Below are 18,729 nucleotides of genomic sequence, written 5' to 3'. Positions count from 1 at the left end.
GGCGTTGGGAACCTTAGTGTCCTTGTTAATGGTGATTCTGGAAAGAGACGAGCCAAGAGCTCAAGCCCACATCCAGCCTTGGGTGTGATACTGGCCCTCAGCCAGCCATGTGCCCTGGGGGGTCACAATGTCCCCATCTGTGGTCAAATATTCTTGAAACTGCAGTTGGGCTGTTCCCACTACCTCAGAAACTAAGCTACCTGGCCCTTCCCCACTGATGAACAGTTCTCTAAACTAGCTTTTGACTACATTCTTACTTAAAGGACATGAGCCAACTAGTTGTGGTAACATACGCCTTTGATCCCAGCATCTAGAAGGCAGAGGCAGGTAGATCTTTGAGTTTGAGGCCAGCCTGAGCCACACGGAAAACGGGGGAGAGACCAGGAGACACTTAACCCCTAAGGCCCCTCACAATCAAGGCAGGCCCAGGTCTATCATTCTGCAAGCCCCACTATCTATCCCCAGTGGCTACTGGAGTTGCACCTTGGGTTTTGAGCGTGCTAAGCAAAGCCCTCAACCACTGGGCTACAGGTCTAGCCCTGGGAGGCCTTTTTCAGTCTACTCACCAGTAAAGGACTCTGAGAGCTCTGGCATGGCTCAGTGGCCAACCATTAGCCTCCCATGTACAAGTCTCTGGGTCTCAACTCCACCACTCCCACCGTCCAAACAATAAACAAGGTAGGCCTGCCTGGTGGTTCAGACCAGTAATCCCAGCAACTTGGGAGGCTGAGGCAGGAGGATAGAGAAACACCTAAGTCACCACCCTGGCCTTTCTCTTTGCTTAAGGTAGAGTCTCCTTTGCCAACTGGACACACCACGCCTGTCTCCACTTCCCATGCCCCTGGAGAAACACTGGAAGCAGAACTCAGCAGTTTCTTCTGAGGGTCTACACACAAGTCCTTGGCATGACAACCAATAAATGTTAACAAGGAACCGCCTCTACCCTGTGATGGCCTCCTATTTATATACCAGGGAGCATGGACTTAGCAGTCTTTGGTTTTGTTTGGTTTTTTTTGTTTTGTTTTGTTTTTGAGACCACATTTCTCCATACTTGATCTGTAGACCAGGCTGGCCTTGATCTCCCTGCCTCTGCCTCCCAAGTGCTGGGATTAAAGGTGGATTAAAATCCACCGCCCAGTTAAGGATTGCTCCTTTTTTCAAACTTTTTTCAAACTCGGTACACAAATATTTTCTTACTTTGTCCACACCTGTCTGAGATAAGAGGACAACCTATAATTGTCAGGTCTCTCCTTGTACCATAGTGGTCCCAGGGACTGAACTCAAGTCATCAGGCTTGCCTGCCGGTGCCTGCACTCCAGCCATGTTGCCAGCCCAGAACATGGATATTTTGGACCCGACTGTCCTTTTCTGGGAGCCTGTCTACTGCACCAAGGGTTGTTATCAGTATCCCTTGCTGCTATCCACCCGCTGCCAATACCAACGCGCCTGGGACAACCAGAACCATTTCCAGATGGCCAAATGCTCTTGCTCATGGGACAACAACCGGGCTCTCAGTTGAGAATATGCCCCCAAGGAAGGCTGAAGTAGCTATCAAATGTCAATCACAAAACCCTGCATAGAAGCCTCTTAGGAATGAGAAGTGTCAGCTACAGGTCTGCAGTGTACACTGTACCAGCAAACTCGGAGGATCTCCTTGAAGAACTTCATTATTTATTGACTGACTGATTCATTTCATCCCTGAGATACAGGGATGAAATGAGCCCCATGCATGCTAGGTAAGCAATCTACCACTGGGGTATACCTCTGAGAGGCCAAACCTACTCCATCTTGGGACTCGCCACCTCCATCTTAAAAAAAAAAAAAAAAAAAGCCAGGCGTGGTGACACATGCCTTTAATCCCAGTACTCGGGAGGCAGAGGCAGGCGGATTTCTGGGTTTGAGGCCAGCCTGGTCTACAAAGTGAGTTCCAAGACAGCCAGGGCTATACAGAGAAACCCTGTCTTGAACACCCCCCCCCCAAAAAAAAAAAGCCTGAGAACTTGACCTACAGCAGAACCCAAGCTGCACCCAAGTACCAGGAAGGACCTCATGGCTTGTCCCTTGGCCCATACCCCAGAGTTACTCCCTAGCAACAGTTAATCAAAGATTAGTCTGGTTGCTTCAGATCTACTTTCAGATAGTTTGTGATTGTTCATGGTCTCCCTTCAAAGCACCACCTGTCAGCTTACAACAGACATTCAGTTAGATACCTGCCAAGCTCCACACCCCGTCACTCCCACTTCCTAGAAAACCTTGTCCTGGGTTCAAGGCTGCTCTGCCTTCTCTTCCTGTCCTGTTGTGTCAGGGTTGGGTTGGAGGAGAGCCCAAGCCCGAGCTTGTGATAAAGAGACCCTAATGCTATTACATCGGAAACGGCTCCTTAATGATCTTTTGGGGTTCACGAACGATTCCTAGCACAACACCTCCATACCTTTTCCCACTGAGATAGAGACTAAGCTGACCTCCAAGAAGGGGCACACACACGGGAGAACGGTTACACAAGAGAGAAGGGTTCGCAGCAAACTTTGAGTCATCAAAAGAGTGTATCCGGCTACCATTAAGACAATTACATAAAGCCAGAGCCGGTGGCTCAGGCCGTTAATCCCAGGTAGAGGCAGGTGGATCGCTGAGTTTGAGGCTAGTCTGGTCTGCAAAGCTCGTTCCAAGACAGCCAAGGAGGCTACACAGAGAAACCCTACCTCCAAAAGACAATTAGATGCTTAATCTCTAAGCCTGTACTCACTCGAGTGCAAAGTACTTCCCCCTGCTCTCTGAATGCACACAGACCCAACTTGCGTCTGTCTTACTTTCTTAGCGCTCTCTTCCTCTGAACCCTCCTGCTTAAGCCCATATTAAAGTATCTTTAATTAAAAACCACCAATCCTGCTTCCCTAAACCGAAGAGTCCTGAAATTCTTTTTAGCGTGGAGCCACGTACCCGGGTTTGGGCTAAGTTCGGGATCCCTGAAAATCTAGGGGAAACCCTCAGGTTGCTGAGGAGTGTAAGATAGCTGTGTCTCTGTCCCTTCACAGCTGTCATCATGAACCAAGTTTCTGGAGCAAGTCACTCCATGTCCCAGAGCCTCCGATTTCCCACTGCAAAATGCATGCACGCGCCAGTGCTTCGCGCCGCTGCCTGAAGCTGGGCAGACTCGCATTGAGCAGCACGGAAGACTCAAAGCAAAGCCCGCCTCCCGCCTCGGTTTCCCCAAGCAGGAGCAGTGCGGCGCTCCAGTGGAGCTGACGGCCGGCAGGCTCCTATGCAACCGTCCCCGCCTCCGCCGGCCTCCACTTACTTCTTCTCGCCCTCGAAGAGCAAGAACGACTCGAAGGCCGGAGGGGCGTTCATCCTAGCGCCGCGCTCTCGCTCCCCGACACCAACCCGCAGTCTCCTTCCGCCAACAGAGCCCCGAAGCGCGACCACTTCCGGGTTTCTCAGCCGCAGCCAATCAGAGTAAGCACTTGGCCCCCGCCCCCTGGCGGCCCGGATGACCTAATGCAGGCGCAGGCAAGGCTGAGGGCGAGCTGTGCGCATGCGTCAGTTTAGAACCCTTGTTCGAGGCGTCCACGCTGAGTGTTTTGGCGCGTGATCTAGCGCCCGGAGTTGAGCCACCTGTAGCTGGCTCCCCTGTACCGACTGAATAGGACTAAGAGTCTAAGTGGGCTGCTGCTGCAGGACCCCCGGGTGGGCCGACACTGGCGGACTTATGAGGCCTTCTAGATGAGGACCAGTGGAGCAAGAAGGGAGGGGAGGAGCTTGGGGGTGCCAGTGCATCCTCTCTTGAGCACACAGGTAACTAAAAACACGATGAAAGCTTTGCACCTCGCCATTTTTCAGCGGTCTCTGTAGCAATCTGTTTTATTTTTCCTATTTTTAAAGATTTTTATTTGCATGTCTGTGTGGGCACATATATGCAGATGCCTTTGGAAACCACAAGAGGGTTGGGTCCCCTGGAGCTGGAGTTACAGGTGGTTGTGAGCCCCCACGCCCACCCCGCCCCAGTGGGTGCTGGGAACCGAACTCCAGTCCCCTACAGGAGCAGTAAGGCCCTTAACTGCTGAGCCATTTCTCCAGCCTCCCTGATGGCTCATCTTGTCAACCGGACGAAATTTAGAATCATCCTAGAAACAAACCTCTAGGAGGGGCAAGACAGCCCAGTGGGCAAGGGGGAGTGTGAACAAATCTGATTGCCTAAATTCAGTCCCCAGAACCCACATGGTGGTAGTTGAGAACAGACTTCTCCGACCTCCCTTCACGGTATGCATTTGCACATGTGTGCACTCACAATAGAGAATAATAATCATAGCCATAATAAAGAACGTTTGGTTGTCTTTGAGATTCTAGACAGATTTGACTGAGGAAGACAGGAGTGTACATGTACGGCATCATCCTAGAGGCTCAGGAGTCAGACTACAGCTTCCTGGCTGCAGATGCAGTGTGCTTGGCTGCCTGGGAATCCTGTTGCTATGACATCTGCATCGTATACCCTTCCTTAAGATGCTTCTGGTTGTTGTTGTCTTGGTTTTGTTTGTTTTTCAAGACAAGTGTTTCTCTGTGCAACCCTGGCTGTCCTGAAACTTGCTCTGTAGATCAAGCTGGCATCGAACTCAGAAAACTGCCTGCCTCTATCTCCAAGAGTGCTGGCATTAAAGGCATAAGCCAGCAGCACCAGGACTTCTGTCCAGTTTTCAGACACAACAACAAGAACAGTAACTAATACAGACTCAGTCTCCCAAGCGTTGGAGCCACAGGCATGAGCCATCCTGTCCATTGGTATCTGAGTGCTGAAGCACCACTGGGTGATGGAAGTGTCACAGGAATCAAGCGAAGACAATGATGTCAGGTCCTGGAAGGCTCTGGGGCCCTTCACACGCTGGGTCACACTCCACTTTGCCTCTGCACATGGACATATTACTTCTGGAGTGTCAACGTAGTGATGCCTAAGCCAGCTCAGCCACCTTCAAGGCTGAAGGTACAAAGATAATGCAGGCACCTTGCTCAGCTCTTATGCCTCCAACTGGGAGGAAGACGACGACGAGGAGGAAGCAAAAGCTGTTGCTGCCACAGCCCAAGGTTCCCCTGTCACAGCCCAAAACTTGCATCCACTTAATAATCTAGGAACAGAGATCCTGGAGGGCAAAGAACCCCATGAGGTCATCAGGAGTGCTAGTTATCGCATGGGGCCGAATTTAACTCCTCGAGCAATAGGGTTTTCTCCAGGCCACCCTGTGAGCCAAGGCTGAGATTAGAAGGCAGATCAATCCCATGTGATTATGATACCCTCAGTTCCTCCCAGTGCTTCCCTCCTCTCAACCAAAAGCTTCCGAGTGCCCGCAAGACAGACCTAGGAGCGCAAGACAGACCTGGGAGTGCAAGACAGACCTGGGAGCGTTACCAGAATTCCTCCCCTGCATGGACTTCATGTCTCCCCTTTACCTAAGGTCCCAGTGATAAACCACCAAAGCTCCCCCTGGGGAGTCTCTGAGGTTCCCAATGTTACAGGGAGGGATAATGGACAGAAGTATGGAGGACCCCAAAGAAATCTAGCATGGATGGTGGCTTCCCCGCCCCCAACTGTTAGCCTTCTACATCCTATATACTCAGTCACTTCCCTGAGGCCCCTCAAAAGGCAAGTGCAATTAGAGCAGAACTGCATACAAATGACCTTTATCCATTCCTATGAGGGAAGACCCACAGTCGCCAAACTACAGGTGGGCTCTTGCAAGCAGGCACAACTGGTGATGATGGTGGCTGCTTCAGAAGTCACTAGATCCTTTTATCTGTCCCTTCTCCTGATGCACCACACTGAACAAACATCCTCTCTACGTTTCCCCAGAACTCATCGTAACTGGCAGCGAAAGACCCGGGCCTGGCCTAGCTGCAGGGCTCTCAAGTCAGGGCTTTTGTACTAAAACTCATGGAGACCCGTGTGCCATCCCACTGTGGGATGGATTACCACTTGTACCACCCTAGTTTAGTATTAAGGTTCCACCTGGAGTTTGGCCACCACCACTGTGTCCCACTTGAGATCTATAGGATGAGAAAATGTCACTTGGAGGGAGGTCAGATCAAGAGGCTAAGAACTCAGTAGGGCGAGGAATGCCAGGTGAAGAGAACCTCCTTGTCTTCTGGGTCACCCAAGCAGCCTGGTCTGCAGGGAACATTGTGGGACAGACCTAATCAAGAGTTAATTACTCCTGCAATGCTGGGGGCGTGGCTCAGTACTAGACCCCCTGCCAGGAATCCTCCAGTGAGGGGTTGGGGGCACGTTTCAGTGGTAGAGCACCTGCCTCCAATCCCCCAGTGAGGGGCTGGGGGCGTGGCTCAGTGGTAGAGCCCCTGCCTAGAATCCCCCAGGGAGGAGCTGGGGGCGTGGCTCAGTGGTAGAGCCCCTGCCTAGAATCCCCCAGGGAGGGGCTGGGGGCGTGGCTCAGTGGTAGAGCACCTGCCTAGAATCCCCCAGGGAGGGGCTGGGGGCGTGGCTCAGTGGTAGAGCCCCTGCCTAGAATCCCCCAGGGAGGGGCTGGGGGCGTGGCTCAGTGGTAGAGCCCCTGCCTAGAATCCCCCAGGGAGGGGCTGGGGGCGTGGCTCAGTGGTAGAGCCCCTGCCTAGAATCCCCCAGGGAGGGGCTGGGGGCGTGGCTCAGTGGTAGAGCCCCTGCCTAGAATCCCCCAGGGAGGGGCTGGGGGCGTGGCTCAGTGGTAGAGCCCCTGCCTAGACTCCCCCAGGGAGGGGCTGGGGGCGTGGCTCAGTGGTAGAGCTCCTGCCTAGAATCCCCCAGTGAGGGGCTGGGGGCGTGGCTCAGTGGTAGAGCCCCTGCCTAGAATCCCCCAGGGAGGGGCTGGGGGCATGGCTCAGTGGTAGAGCCCCTGCCTAGAATCCCCCAGTGAGGGGCTGGGGGGTGTGGCTCGGTGGTAGAGCCCCTGCCTAGAATCCTTTACTGAGAGACTGGGGTGGTGACTCATGTAGAGCAGCCTCCTGCCCAATTTATACAATGCTGGGGCTCAGACCCAGGCACCTAGGCCCTCATGCTAGATAATCACCTTAACTGGACTTGGGTTTGGTGTTTGTTTTTTGTTTTTCCAATTATTGTTTTCATTTTGTTTGTTTTTACTGAAACAGGGTCACACAATATAGCCCATGATGGCCTCAAACTTGAACTCCTCCTGCCTCAGCTTCCCGAATGCTGGGATATAGGTGTGTGTCATCACGCCCAGCTTCTGAGTGTGTGTTTGTGTTGGCTGAACTGCAGATGAAACCCAGAATCTGACGTATGCCAGGCAGTTGCCCCATCACTGAGCTGCATCGTCAACCTGAGCGTGGTTTGAGCGTACCATTTGAATTCAGGCACAGCCGCTTGGTTGAGCCTGTAATGCCAACAACGTCATACGGAACGGAGTCGGGAGGATCAGTTCAAGGTCATCCTCAGCTCCACAGCTGAGTTTGAGGGCAGCCTGGACTATGAGAGACACTGTCTCAAAAATAAAGGTGCTTGCTGAGCACACACGGAGCCCTACGTTTAATTCCCAGCTCTGCATAAACTCTGCGTGGTTCACACCTGTAATTCCAGCACATGAGAGGTAGAGAAAGGAAGATCGGGAGTTCAGGGGCATCCTTGGCTATAAAACAAGTTTGGGGTTATCCTGGGTATATGACAAACCCTGTCTTAATTCTTCCAGAAAAAAATATAAACAATACATCAGCTGAACTAGGAGCTGAATGCCCCCACTCTTCCCTCTGTGGCAGACGCTTGAGCTGTGGCCAGGATACTGTGGAAAAGCTAGCCATTAAGACACATCCCACAGGAAAGCCATTGGCTGAGTCTGTCTAGAACAGTTCTCAGCCAGTGGGTGGAGACCTCCTCATAGGGGTCAAAGGACCCTTTTCCGGGCGTGGCATAAAATCATCAGAAAACACAGATATTTACATTATGATTGAGAAGAGTATCAAAATTAGTTATGAAGTAGCAAGGAAAATAATGCTATAGTTGGGGGCTCACCACAACAGGAGGAACTGTATTGAAGGGCCGTGGCATTAGGAAGGTCGAGATGAATACCTCCTGGGATTCTTGTGCCCTGCCCACCCTGAACCTGGAAGCACGAGCTGACCAGCCATGAGAGCAGCACAATGCATGGCCTGGGTCTCGTGAGGGAAGGCAGGGAAATGGCAGGAGCTCTATCCACTTCCGACAACCCCATGCCCAATCCAGCTGCCCATCAACACAGCCTCACGCCCCTCCCAGACCCTGAGCAGAGAGACTGGAAACTTGGCCTGGTAACCCACAGAAGATGGAGGGGGCACTGTGACCCAGCCCTGCCGTGCCGTGCAGTCTGTAGGGATGCCCTGAATAGAGGAGCTTGGTGTGGTGTCTGCTTCTGGCTGGGAAGAGCCATTAGGCTCCAGAGCTGAGAGGATGGAGGGGGTATAGAGAGGAGTGTGGGATAGGAGCTGCGAGTTTTAACAGGCCTGGCCCCAGGTAACCTAGAACCTGCAGCAAGGCTGCGCTGGTGACCCCAGCTCTCAGTCAAACCCCCGTCCCTACATAGAGTCTCTTAGATTCAGTCTTTCTCTGGACCCAACCCAACTCCTCAGCATTACGGCAGTTACAGAGCATTTATTTATGACAGCAAACCACTGTGGCATCTGACCTAGGAGGCCAGACAGTGGCAAAGCAGTATGAGGTGGGCAGCCTGGTCTCCTGGGTGAAGAATCTGGGCCATGGGGACTACAGGAGCAGTCGGGTCTCCCAAAGAAGCAGGTGTCATGGTTGTCCCTCGCAGACATGGAGAAGACCATGCTGGGTCACAGCCCTCCCCAGAACAGTTGACAATGATCCTGAGCATATCTAGGATCTGCAAACACCTGACAGGGACTCCATGGACACCTCATAGACACCTCACGTCTGTAGCTCTAGAAGGTGATGGGGCTCTCTGGCTGCTGGGCTGGCCAGGCTGGAGCCATGGGCTTCTTGAAGGTCTTGCAGCACACGAAGCAGCTGGGCCAGCGAGTCCTCGGGAGCTGGATGGGATATGTTGTAGGGAGGGCAGATGTGGCGTCCAGAGTCTGAGAACCCATGTGTCCCTGGAGGCAGCTGAACCACCAAACCCCGAGTTCCAGATGAGAGTGACCTACCTCCATCACAGCCTGTGGGTGAGACGCCGGCTTCTGTCGTCCCACGCAGGAGCTGGTATCTTTCCCTGCAGAGGAAGGCAGAGTGAGGGCCAACAACCACAACTAACTTGCTGGGAAGGCAGAGATGTCACAGGGGTTCCCCGAACAGGGAGTGCTGCTCCAGGGGTACAAACAGGTGCTTTCAGTCCACAAGGAATCAACTCAGGCCCAGCCTCCACGTTTCTAGTTCCAGCCACGTTCCTCTCACCGTTCAAACACAAAGCAGCCAAAAGTCTCTCCCCACCAATACTTGTAAAGCTCTTCTCTCCATACAGCCAAGCCTGACTTGGAAATTGCAATCCCCCTGCCTCAGCCTCCCTAGTGCTAAGGGTACAGGAATGAGCACTGTGCCTGGCCAGAAAGAGAATGGCAAACCCAGCCAAGCTGTGTCACCCTGGTTTTGCAGGGCCTATGAGAAATGAGCCCAGATGGGGTCTGAAGGACACCAAATGCCAGTTACGGGGTGGGGGGTAAGTTAGGGGTAGGGTTGGAATGCCTGGTCTTCCTTGTGCTGGGCTAGCCCTCTTTGATTGTCTTACAGGCCTTGTTATTTCAGTGTTTCTTTTTTGTTCTTGTTTTGTTTGTTTTGTTGTTGTTTTGTGGGTTCTGTTTGTTTCTGATACAGGGTCTCACTATGTAGACCATGCTTGAACTCCCTCTGCCTTTCCAGTGTTGGGATTAAAAGCATTCCCTACCAGTCTGACATGGTGATGGATGCCTTTAGTCCCAGTACTTGGGAAACAGAGCAGATCTTTGAGTTCCAGGCCAGCCTGGTCTGCAGAGCAGGTTCTAGAGATACACAGAGCCCTGTCTCAAAAAGGGGGTGGGGTGGGGTGGGGCTGGAGAGATGGCTCAGCGGTCAAGAGCACTGGCTACTCATCCAGAGGTCCTGAGTTCAAATCCCAGCAACCACATGGTGGCTCACAACCATCTGTAATGGGATCTGACGCCCTCTTCAGGCATCAGGTGTACATGCAGATAGAACATTTATATACATTAAATAAATAAATAAATAAATAAATAAATAAATAGGAAAAGAAAAGAATCCCATCACATTTAGCTGTTTTGATTTCCAAGATTGGGTCTTATTTTGGTTTTGGTTTTTTTGAGACAGGGTTACTCTGTATAGCCCTGGCTGTCCTGGAACTTACTCTATAGACCAGGCTAGGCTCTGCTTCCCAAATGCTGGGATTAAAGGTGTGTGCCACCACTGCCCAGCTTTCTTCTCCTCCTCCTCCTCCTCCTCCTCTTTTCTTTTTTTTCTTCTGGTTTTTCAAGACAGGGTTTCTTTGTGTATCCCTGGCTGTCCTGGAACTCACTTTGTAAACCAGGCTGGCCTTGAACTCAGAAATCCGCCTGCCTCTGCCTCCTGAGTGCTGGGATTAAAGGCGTCGCCACCACACCCAGCTCCTTCTCATTCTCCTGCCTCCACCTCCAGAATGCTGGGATTATAGTCATGAGCGCTGTGCCTAACTCTGAGGTTCTGTTGGGTTTTTTTTTTTTTTGTTTTTTGGAACAGGGTTTCTCTGTGTAGCCCTGGCTGTCCTAGAATTCACTCTATAGACCAGGCTGGCCTTGAACTTGGAGATTCTCTCACCTCTGCTTCCCAAGTGCTAGAAATAAAGGCATGCACTATCATGCTCCGATTTTTATAAAAAACTTTAAAACTTATTATTTTATATGTATAGCTATTGTGTGTAAACATGTGAATGTTTGTGCAGCACATGTGTGCATGCCTGGTTTTCGAAGAAGCCCAAAGAAGGTGTTTGACCCTCTTGGAACTGGAGTCACAGATAATTGTGAGATATCAGGTCAGCGTTCAAAACTGCTGAGTCATGTTTCCTGCCCAGGTTTTTGGAGGATGTCCAAAACCCTGGAGGATCACTGAGTAAAAAGGATGACCTTTGAGTCACTTGCCTGGGGTCCAGGATGCACGTGCAGACAAGCAGTCCCTTTTGTGTAGCCCAGGAGAAGGCTGTAGGGAGCTGAGATGGCCTCAGAGCATCCTCCAGCCTGGCCCCACCCAGTGATTCAGAGCTAATGGGGCCCAGGGATCCTGTTGGGCAAAGTTGTTTTAGAAAGCATCCTAGAGCCTGGTGATAGTAGTATGTGCCTTTAAATCTAGCAGTCAGTAGGCAAAGGCAGATGGATTTCTGAGTTCAAGGCCAGCCTGGTGTACAGAGTGAGTTCCAGGACAGCCAGGGGCTACACAGAGAAGCCCTGTCTAAAATCAAAACAAAACAAAACAAAAACAACAAAAAAGAAAGAAAGAAAGCATCCTGTCTTAATTAGCAAGATAACTCAGGAACTCAGAATTAGCGGAGGGCAAAGCCAGTGTTCTGCCGTCATCTCCAGAAGGCTGGGTAGATGGGGTCAAATTAGCACAGGAAGCAGTTGTGACCGTGACCTCTGTCCTCCTAATAGGAGATGACCTCATGATACAGACTGGCAGTGGGAAGGAGGTTGGCCTCATTAAAAGGGGGAGAATGTAGGGCCAGCAAGATGGCTGGGGAGGAAAGGAGCTTGCTGCACAACCCCAGGACCTGAGTTCAATCCTTGAAATCTACATGAAAGTGGAAGAAGAGAACTGACTCCACGACGTTTCTTCTAACAACACAAGTGTGATAAGAAGCACAGGCCCCATGTACACATTAGATACACACAAAACAAAATAAGCAAAAAAGATGGCCTGTCATTTCAACTACTTGAGAGACTGAAACAGGAGAACCACGTTGAAGACCCTGAGGACCATGGAGATAGATAGCTCAGTTGGCAAGTGTTTGCTCTGCAAGCATGAGAATCCTAGCTTGAGCCCAGTTTCCATGTAAAAGCCAGGCACGGTAGTGCTTGCTTGTCATCAAAGATAGGTGGGGATTCTGGGAAGCCAATTTTATCAAAGTAGTGAGCTCAAGACTAATCAGAGAACTTGTCACAAAAATGAAAAAAAAAAGATGCTGGAGAGACGGGAGGATGCTGGAGAGAAGGGAGGATGCAGGAGAGACAGGAGGATGCTGGAGAGACGGGAGGATGCTGGAGAGAAGCGAGGATGCTGGAGAGACAGGAGGATGCTGGAGAGACGGGAGGATGCTGGAGAGACAGGAGGATGCTGGAGAGACAGGAGGATGCTGGAGAGAAGGGAGGATGCTGGAGAGACAGGAGGATGCTGGAGAGACAGGAGGATGCTGGAGAGACGGGAGGATGCTGGAGAGACAGGAGGATGCTGGAGAGACGGGAGGATGCTGGAGAGACAGGAGGATGCTGGAGAGAAGGGAGGATGCTGGAGAGACAGGAGGATGCTGGAGAGACGGGAGGATGCTGGAGAGACGGGAGGATGCTGGAGAGACGGGAGGATGCTGGAGAGAAGGGAGGATGCTGGAGAGACAGGAGGATGCTGGAGAGACAGGAGGATGCTGGAGAGACGGGAGGATGCTGGAGAGACGGGAGGATGCTGGAGAGACAGGAGGATGCTGGAGAGAAGGGAGGATGCTGGAGAGAAGGGAGGATGCTGGAGAGAAGGGAGGATGCTGGAGAGAAGGGAGGATGCTGGAGAGACGGGAGGATGCTGGAGAGACGGGAGGATGCTGGAGAGACGGGAGGATGCTGGAGAGACGGGAGGATGCTGGAGAGACGGGAGGATGCTGGAGAGACGGGAGGATGCTGGAGAGACGGGAGGATGCTGGAGAGACAGGAGGATGCTGGAGAGAAGGGAGGATGCTGGAGAGAAGGGAGGATGCTGGAGAGACAGGAGGATGCTGGAGAGACGGGAGGATGCTGGAGAGAAGGGAGGATGCTGGAGAGAAGGGAGGATGCTGGAGAGACATCTCAGTGGTTCAGAGCATGTGCTTCTCCTCCAGAGGGCCTGAATGTCTTCCCAGCACTCACAACTCCAGCTCCAGGGGCGTCCAGCATCTCTGGCTTCTGTAGGCACCTGCACTCAGGTGCCTATCCTCACACACAGGCACACATATGTGCAGATATGTACACATAAGTAAAACAATAAGATTAAATGGAACTAGAAACAAAGAGAGTGAGATGGCCGGAGTGAGGTTAAGGGTGCTCAAGGCTCTTCTAGGGGACTGAGTTTCGTCCTGCCCCACCCCCACTCACATCAGGTAGCTCACAATCACCTTTAACTACAGCTCCCAGGGGACCTGACGCCCTTTTCTGGCCTTCAGAGGCACCTGCACACATATGGCATTAGGAGGCATACACACATGAAAATAAGAGTATAAAGATTTTTTTGTTTGTTTTGTTGGTGCGTCTCACTGTGCAACCTTGGCTGGCCTAGAACTTGCCATGTAACTTAGGTTGACCTCCAACTCATAGAAATCCTCTGCTTCAGCCTCCCAAGCGCTGGGGTCAAAGGTATGTACACCACACTTGGATAGAAGTAAATATGCCCAAGGCAGAAAAACAAACATGGAACCAGAGGCAAACGAGAAAAAGACAAAGACAAGCTGTTACTTAGCAACCCTCAGCCACAAGCCCATTTGCAGCCCTCAGGTGGCAGGAGTATGCAGATGCCTCTCCTTGAGCCTCCTCACCGAAGAGCAGCCTCCACGCCTAGCAGGTGCCTATAGATGAGCTGAGCCTCAAGGTCATGATCCAGTGGGTCATTCCATTCCTGCAGGGTCACCCGAGAGTGGGTCTTGTCACATCCCTGATCTGGAGGCAGAGAGAGGGCATAGTTACAATGGAAATACCATGCCTGGATTCCTGGTAGTGCAGAAAAGGCCATACTGGATGCTAGTGTGGGTGAGGATTCATGAAGGGTCCACTAGGGGCTGGTAAGATGATCCTGACTCTGCCTAGATCATCATGGCTTCAACTGCTGGACCAGAGTATATACTATGGAAAGTGGTGTCCTGTGGCATTCAGAGACATTTGGGGAGCTGGTAGCATTCCATAAGGTCTGCCTAGAGGTTCCCCTGAACTACATGATCATGGTAGGATGTGCCCAAGCTTCCTGCATTGGAATGAACTAGTCCTGCTAATTACCGGCTTTGCCACCTTTGCCCACTTACCCGCCCACTGTAAGCCTCAGTTGTAGACTGTGGGCGTGGCTTAGCAGTAGAGCTGTTGCCTAGAATCCCTGAGTGAGGGGCATGGTGTGGCTCAGTGGTAGCATGCTTACCTAGCATGTTAGTGGGCCTGATTTCCATATGCAGACACACAAACACACACATGCACACACATTCTAGTCTCAGCTTCTCCCTAGTGATTTGGGATCTCAGGTTGTCTCACAGACCACAGTGAGCCCCACATCAGCTCTCATGAGGGGCCACAAAGAGCCATCCGAGCAAAGCCAGGGCAGGGCAGGTGCAGTGCAGTCGGGTGGACAGCTTTTCCTATGCCAGGCTCTGCAGATTGAGACCTGGAGGGCACAGGGCTCTAAGCTTTCATTAACTCTGTGAGTGGGGAAGGTCTTGAAATTTCCAGAACTGATGGGCAGTGTCACATGACCATAATACCAGAACTCACGAGGGCAGGAAAACTGTCTCAGCAGTTAAGAGCGCTGCCCGCTCTTCCAGAGGGCCGGGGTTTGATTCCCAGCAACCACATGACATCTTACAACTGTCTATAACTAGTTCTAGGGGAGCCGACAAACTCTTCCAACCTCTACAGGTGTATCCTCACACACACTCAGTACTCACACACGTACACATGCGTATACATAAAACATATCTTTATTAAAAGTAAATATAAATCTTTAAAAGAGAGAGATTCTACTAAGTTTTCAGGCTTTGTCAGAATATCCACTGAATTCACTCACATGCGTCACACACTTTGCACGGCATTTACCAAACCACATGGTCACAGATCTTTCTGTGCCAGGAGTACCTGCAGGCCTGGTTGTCCCTTGGGCAGCTTTGCCATAGATAAGCATGTGGCTTTTCAAGCTCTGAGAACCCCTCTCCCAGCCTATGACCTGCTTGGGAAGGGGACCCAGGCCAGCACTCCCACCTGTCTTGTCCTTCTGGTGACAGCAGCTCCACTTGTCCCCACGGAAGATGCCAGGGTGGTATGACCGCAGGAGGCCCCTGTTGTTGGTGCTCGCTTTGCGCAGTGCAGACAGCCACTGGTTCAACTCGTTCACACACTGCAGGGACAGCGGCTCAAAAGTCTGCCCCTTCCTCCCCAGAGGCAGGTAGGTACTCTCTTCTGAGCCACTCTCCCAGCCCCTCACAGACTCTCCACTTGGTACAAAGAAGCTAGAGCAATCTGGGAATGGGGTGATCAAATGAGCAGATGTCTCCATCAGATTAACCTGTGGGGAAGCCTGTGGGGTATTTTTGATTGATGACTGATGTGGGCCTAACCCACTGCATGTGGTGCCAACTGCTAGCAGCTGGTCCTAGGGGGCATAAGAAACCAGGCTGAGGCAGGCGTGGTGGCACACGCCTTTAATCCCAGCACTCGGGAGGCAGAGGCAGGCAGATTTCTGAGTTTGAGGCCAGCCTGGTCTACAAAGTGAGTTCCAGGACAGCTAGGGCTACACAGAGAAACCCTGTCTCGAAAAAACAAAACAAAACAAAACAAAAAAGAAACCAGGCTGAGCGAGGCATGGGGAGCAAGCCTACAACAGCATTTTTCTATGGCCTCTGCTTCAGTTCCAACCTTCGGGTTTCTGTCCTGGGATCCTGACTGGCTTCTTCTGATGTTTGACTGCAACCTGCAACCTGCAATCTGTAACCCTTTCCTCACCAAGTTGCTTTTGGTCACAATCTTTATCACAGCAATAGAAACATTAGACACATACTTTTAGCCTCTCAATTGAGGATTCTAGACAGAGGCTCTACCACTGAGCCACGCCCCCAGCCCCTCCCTGGGGGATTCTAGGCAGGAGCTCTACCACTGAGCCACGCCCCCAACCCCTCACTGGAGGATTCTAGGCAAGTGCTCTCTTGCTTGAATCATGCCAAGAGCACATCACTTCAATTTTTCAATATTCACTTTTGGAAACTAAGGCATTGAGTTTCAAGCTAGCCTGACCTGTGAGAGTTTTAAAAAATAATACAGACCAGAAAAGGAAAAACCAAGCTCTGAGTCACAAGGACCTAGCTGTCTATTCATCTAGCTGCACACATACCTACATATGGAGGCCCAGTGGCAAACATGAACCATTTTCTGGGCATGAGACCCCAGGACAGTATATACACACAGCCTGCACTACCTAATGTAGCCAACAGGGGGCGAAGGGGAGAAGAGAACTAAGTCCACATTCCAAGCCCAGGGCATTGCTGCAGCCTCCTCCCCAGAGCGCCCTCCACAGGCCACACCTTGCACTGCAGGTAGACAGTCTGGGCACGGCCAACATCATCTGCGTAGATGACTTGCATGATGTGGGAGCTGCCGAAGCTCTTTTCCTCCACCTTCTCCGCAGCCCGGATGCTGGCCAGCTTGATGAAGGTGCTTTTCTGGGGCAGCCAGAAAAAAAGAGGCTGAGGCCATGTTGCTCTACTTTCTTATCTGGTCTCCACATCCCTGGCAGGTGGCATTAGGACTTACAGTGAGGGACCTGAACAACTCCCGTCTTGTTCCTAGTAGCCTGCTCTGTGAAGGGAATCTCAGCCAGAGTCAAGAACAAGTACCAGGCCTCTGGGAGGGGAGGGCCTAACGCGCTGGATTGGGCGGGTTCCTAAGCATCAGACTTACAGCTAAGACGCCAGGTGTTGAGGCTAAACCTGCTTTTAGGGTTTGCATCCAGGAAGGTTTGCAGAACAGCCAGTGTGCTAAAGTACCCGACCCTGTAAGTACTCTGCCCAATAAGCTATAGTCCTGTTTGCCATTTTGTTTTGAGACAGGGTCTCACTCTGGTTTTGAGCTATCTATGTAGTTGAGGCTGGACTTGAAGTCTTGGGCCTCCTGTTTCCACCTCCCAATTGCTGGGCCTACAAACAAGCACCATCCATCCCAGAAAGCCTTCCCGCTCACTCACCTTGGAGCTGGACGTCTTGGCAAAGCTGAGGACTTCAGTGGTAAGGGAGAAGTAGAGTTTCTTGAACGAGGAGGACGCAAGAGGGCCTTTGCCTTTGGTCCTGTGGATGAACAATGGTCCCTCCTTCACAGGCGGTGCCTGTGAGTTCAAAGCCCGCTGCAGGTCCAGCTCTGAAAGCAGGAAAGAAAATGGGTGGGAAAGCCTGGCTATCAAAGGGTCGGGGAGATTAGGGGAGGTGCTGAGACCTACAGTGGGTAGGGTCGTGTGGGAAAAGGGTTAGGGATGAAATTCAGCTGGTGCCTAGCATGGACAGACCCTGAGTTAGAGTCACAGCACCACAGAAACCCGGCTTGGTGGCACATGCTATAATCTCAGCTCTCGGGGAATGGAGGCCAGAGGATCCACTTAGATTTAAGGTTATTCTTGGCAGTGAGTTTGCAGCCAGCCCTGGGTTGCATGAGACCCTGTCTAAAACAAAACAACAAAAAGCCCGGATAGGCTTAGTCTTGGTGGGCAGGGCGGTTGGTACATGGGGTCAAGTAATAAACTTGCACACAGGCCTTCGCCATGATGTGCGGTGGAATCCTTGCCTTCCTTTTCTTCTATGTCTACGAGCTTCATAATGAAGTCCTTCAGCTGCGCCACGCCCTGGCGCACAGTAGGCTGGAGTGGTTCCATCCACAACTCTTTGGCCCTGGAGACCGGTGTGTCCATATTGCCTACATTCTGGACTGCCTAGGGATGACAGCAAGAACGATAGAGCTTTGGGGAGACAACAGCTCATCCATAGCTGTCTACTTCAAGCTGAGGCCTTATGAAGTCCCACAGGGGAACCAGGGATCATGACATTTTGAGTCTTTGGACACCTGGTACTTTGGGATCAACATTTCGGCTTTTGTCTGCAAGTGTTTTTAATTATATTATCATTGTGTGCGTGTCGGGGCTTGCCTGGGCACGTGTGGGACTCGGATGCTGGTGTGTGGGAGCTGATTCCCTCCTTCCATTATGTGGGCTCCAAGGATGGAACTAGGGTCAGCAGGGTTGGCAGCAAGCACCCTTACCTACTAAGCCCTCTTGCTGGTCCTGAAAGTTTCATCCTACTATCAGACTTCTGCATGTCTGGGAATAAGATTAGAACTGGGAAGATTCCAGTTCACTAGACAGGTTTTGGGCTATCTGTGTCTCCTTATGTGTGAATGGGGCTCTCAAGAAGTGATCATGAGAATTATTTTAAACTGTGAAGTGAAGTGCAGTGCCATATCGGATCAGTGACCTGTCTGCAAGACCTTTCTAGTGCCAATTGTTGTGACACTACAGAGCCTGCCAGGGTCCCTTGCAACCTAACTGGCCTTCCCGTTCCACTCTGCAGGCCCGCCCACACCTTGGCCAGCAGAAGCAGCGTGCGACTGGTGCGGGCATCTGCATGTCGCTCTCGCAGGTGGAAGAGCTTGGGCGACAGGATGGCGGGAGAGAAGAAGCGCAGACACAGGAAGCTGGTGACCGCGATGAATGGTACGTTCTGGAAGGGCAGACAGAGAGTAGAGCCTGGTCAAGAAGCATATCTGTCCCGCAGGATTCCCTTTCTGTCCCGGCCCTCAACTTTGCCGACAGGGCGGGGA

General features: G+C 51.8%; 1 protein-coding gene across 3 annotated transcripts in view; it reads right to left on the bottom strand.

Annotated features, from left to right (window-relative positions):
- Positions 1 to 8,568: 8,568 nt before the first annotated feature.
- The window catches only part of Rasa4b (RAS p21 protein activator 4B), a 28,014-nt gene continuing 17,853 nt past the window's right edge, over positions 8,569 to 18,729 (bottom strand). The window contains exons 14-21 of one of the 3 annotated variants that reach the window (XM_085837297.1): positions 18,492 to 18,629; positions 17,701 to 17,845; positions 17,111 to 17,280; positions 16,452 to 16,589; positions 15,136 to 15,271; positions 13,716 to 13,836; positions 9,133 to 9,197; positions 8,571 to 9,018 (exon numbers count right to left, since the gene is read on the bottom strand). In XM_085837297.1, the coding sequence (XP_085693423.1) occupies positions 8,897 to 9,018; positions 9,133 to 9,197; positions 13,716 to 13,836; positions 15,136 to 15,271; positions 16,452 to 16,589; positions 17,111 to 17,280; positions 17,701 to 17,845; positions 18,492 to 18,629 (1,035 nt within the window). In that variant the 3' untranslated portion in view covers positions 8,571 to 8,896. Of the gene's footprint in view, positions 9,019 to 9,132; positions 9,198 to 13,715; positions 13,837 to 15,135; positions 15,272 to 16,451; positions 16,590 to 17,110; positions 17,281 to 17,700; positions 17,846 to 18,491; positions 18,630 to 18,729 lie in introns of all 3 variants that reach the window. The other 2 variants (XM_085837298.1, XR_015047005.1) reach the window with 2 other exon arrangements.

The sequence above is a fragment of the Mus caroli genome, unplaced genomic scaffold, assembly GCF_978045245.1.
Source record: "Mus caroli unplaced genomic scaffold, Mus_caroli_1 scaffold_4, whole genome shotgun sequence".
Classification (NCBI taxonomy): Eukaryota; Metazoa; Chordata; class Mammalia; order Rodentia; family Muridae; genus Mus; species Mus caroli.
Note: the sequence above shows the minus strand (reverse complement) of the source record. Positions and strands in the feature narration are given on the sequence as shown.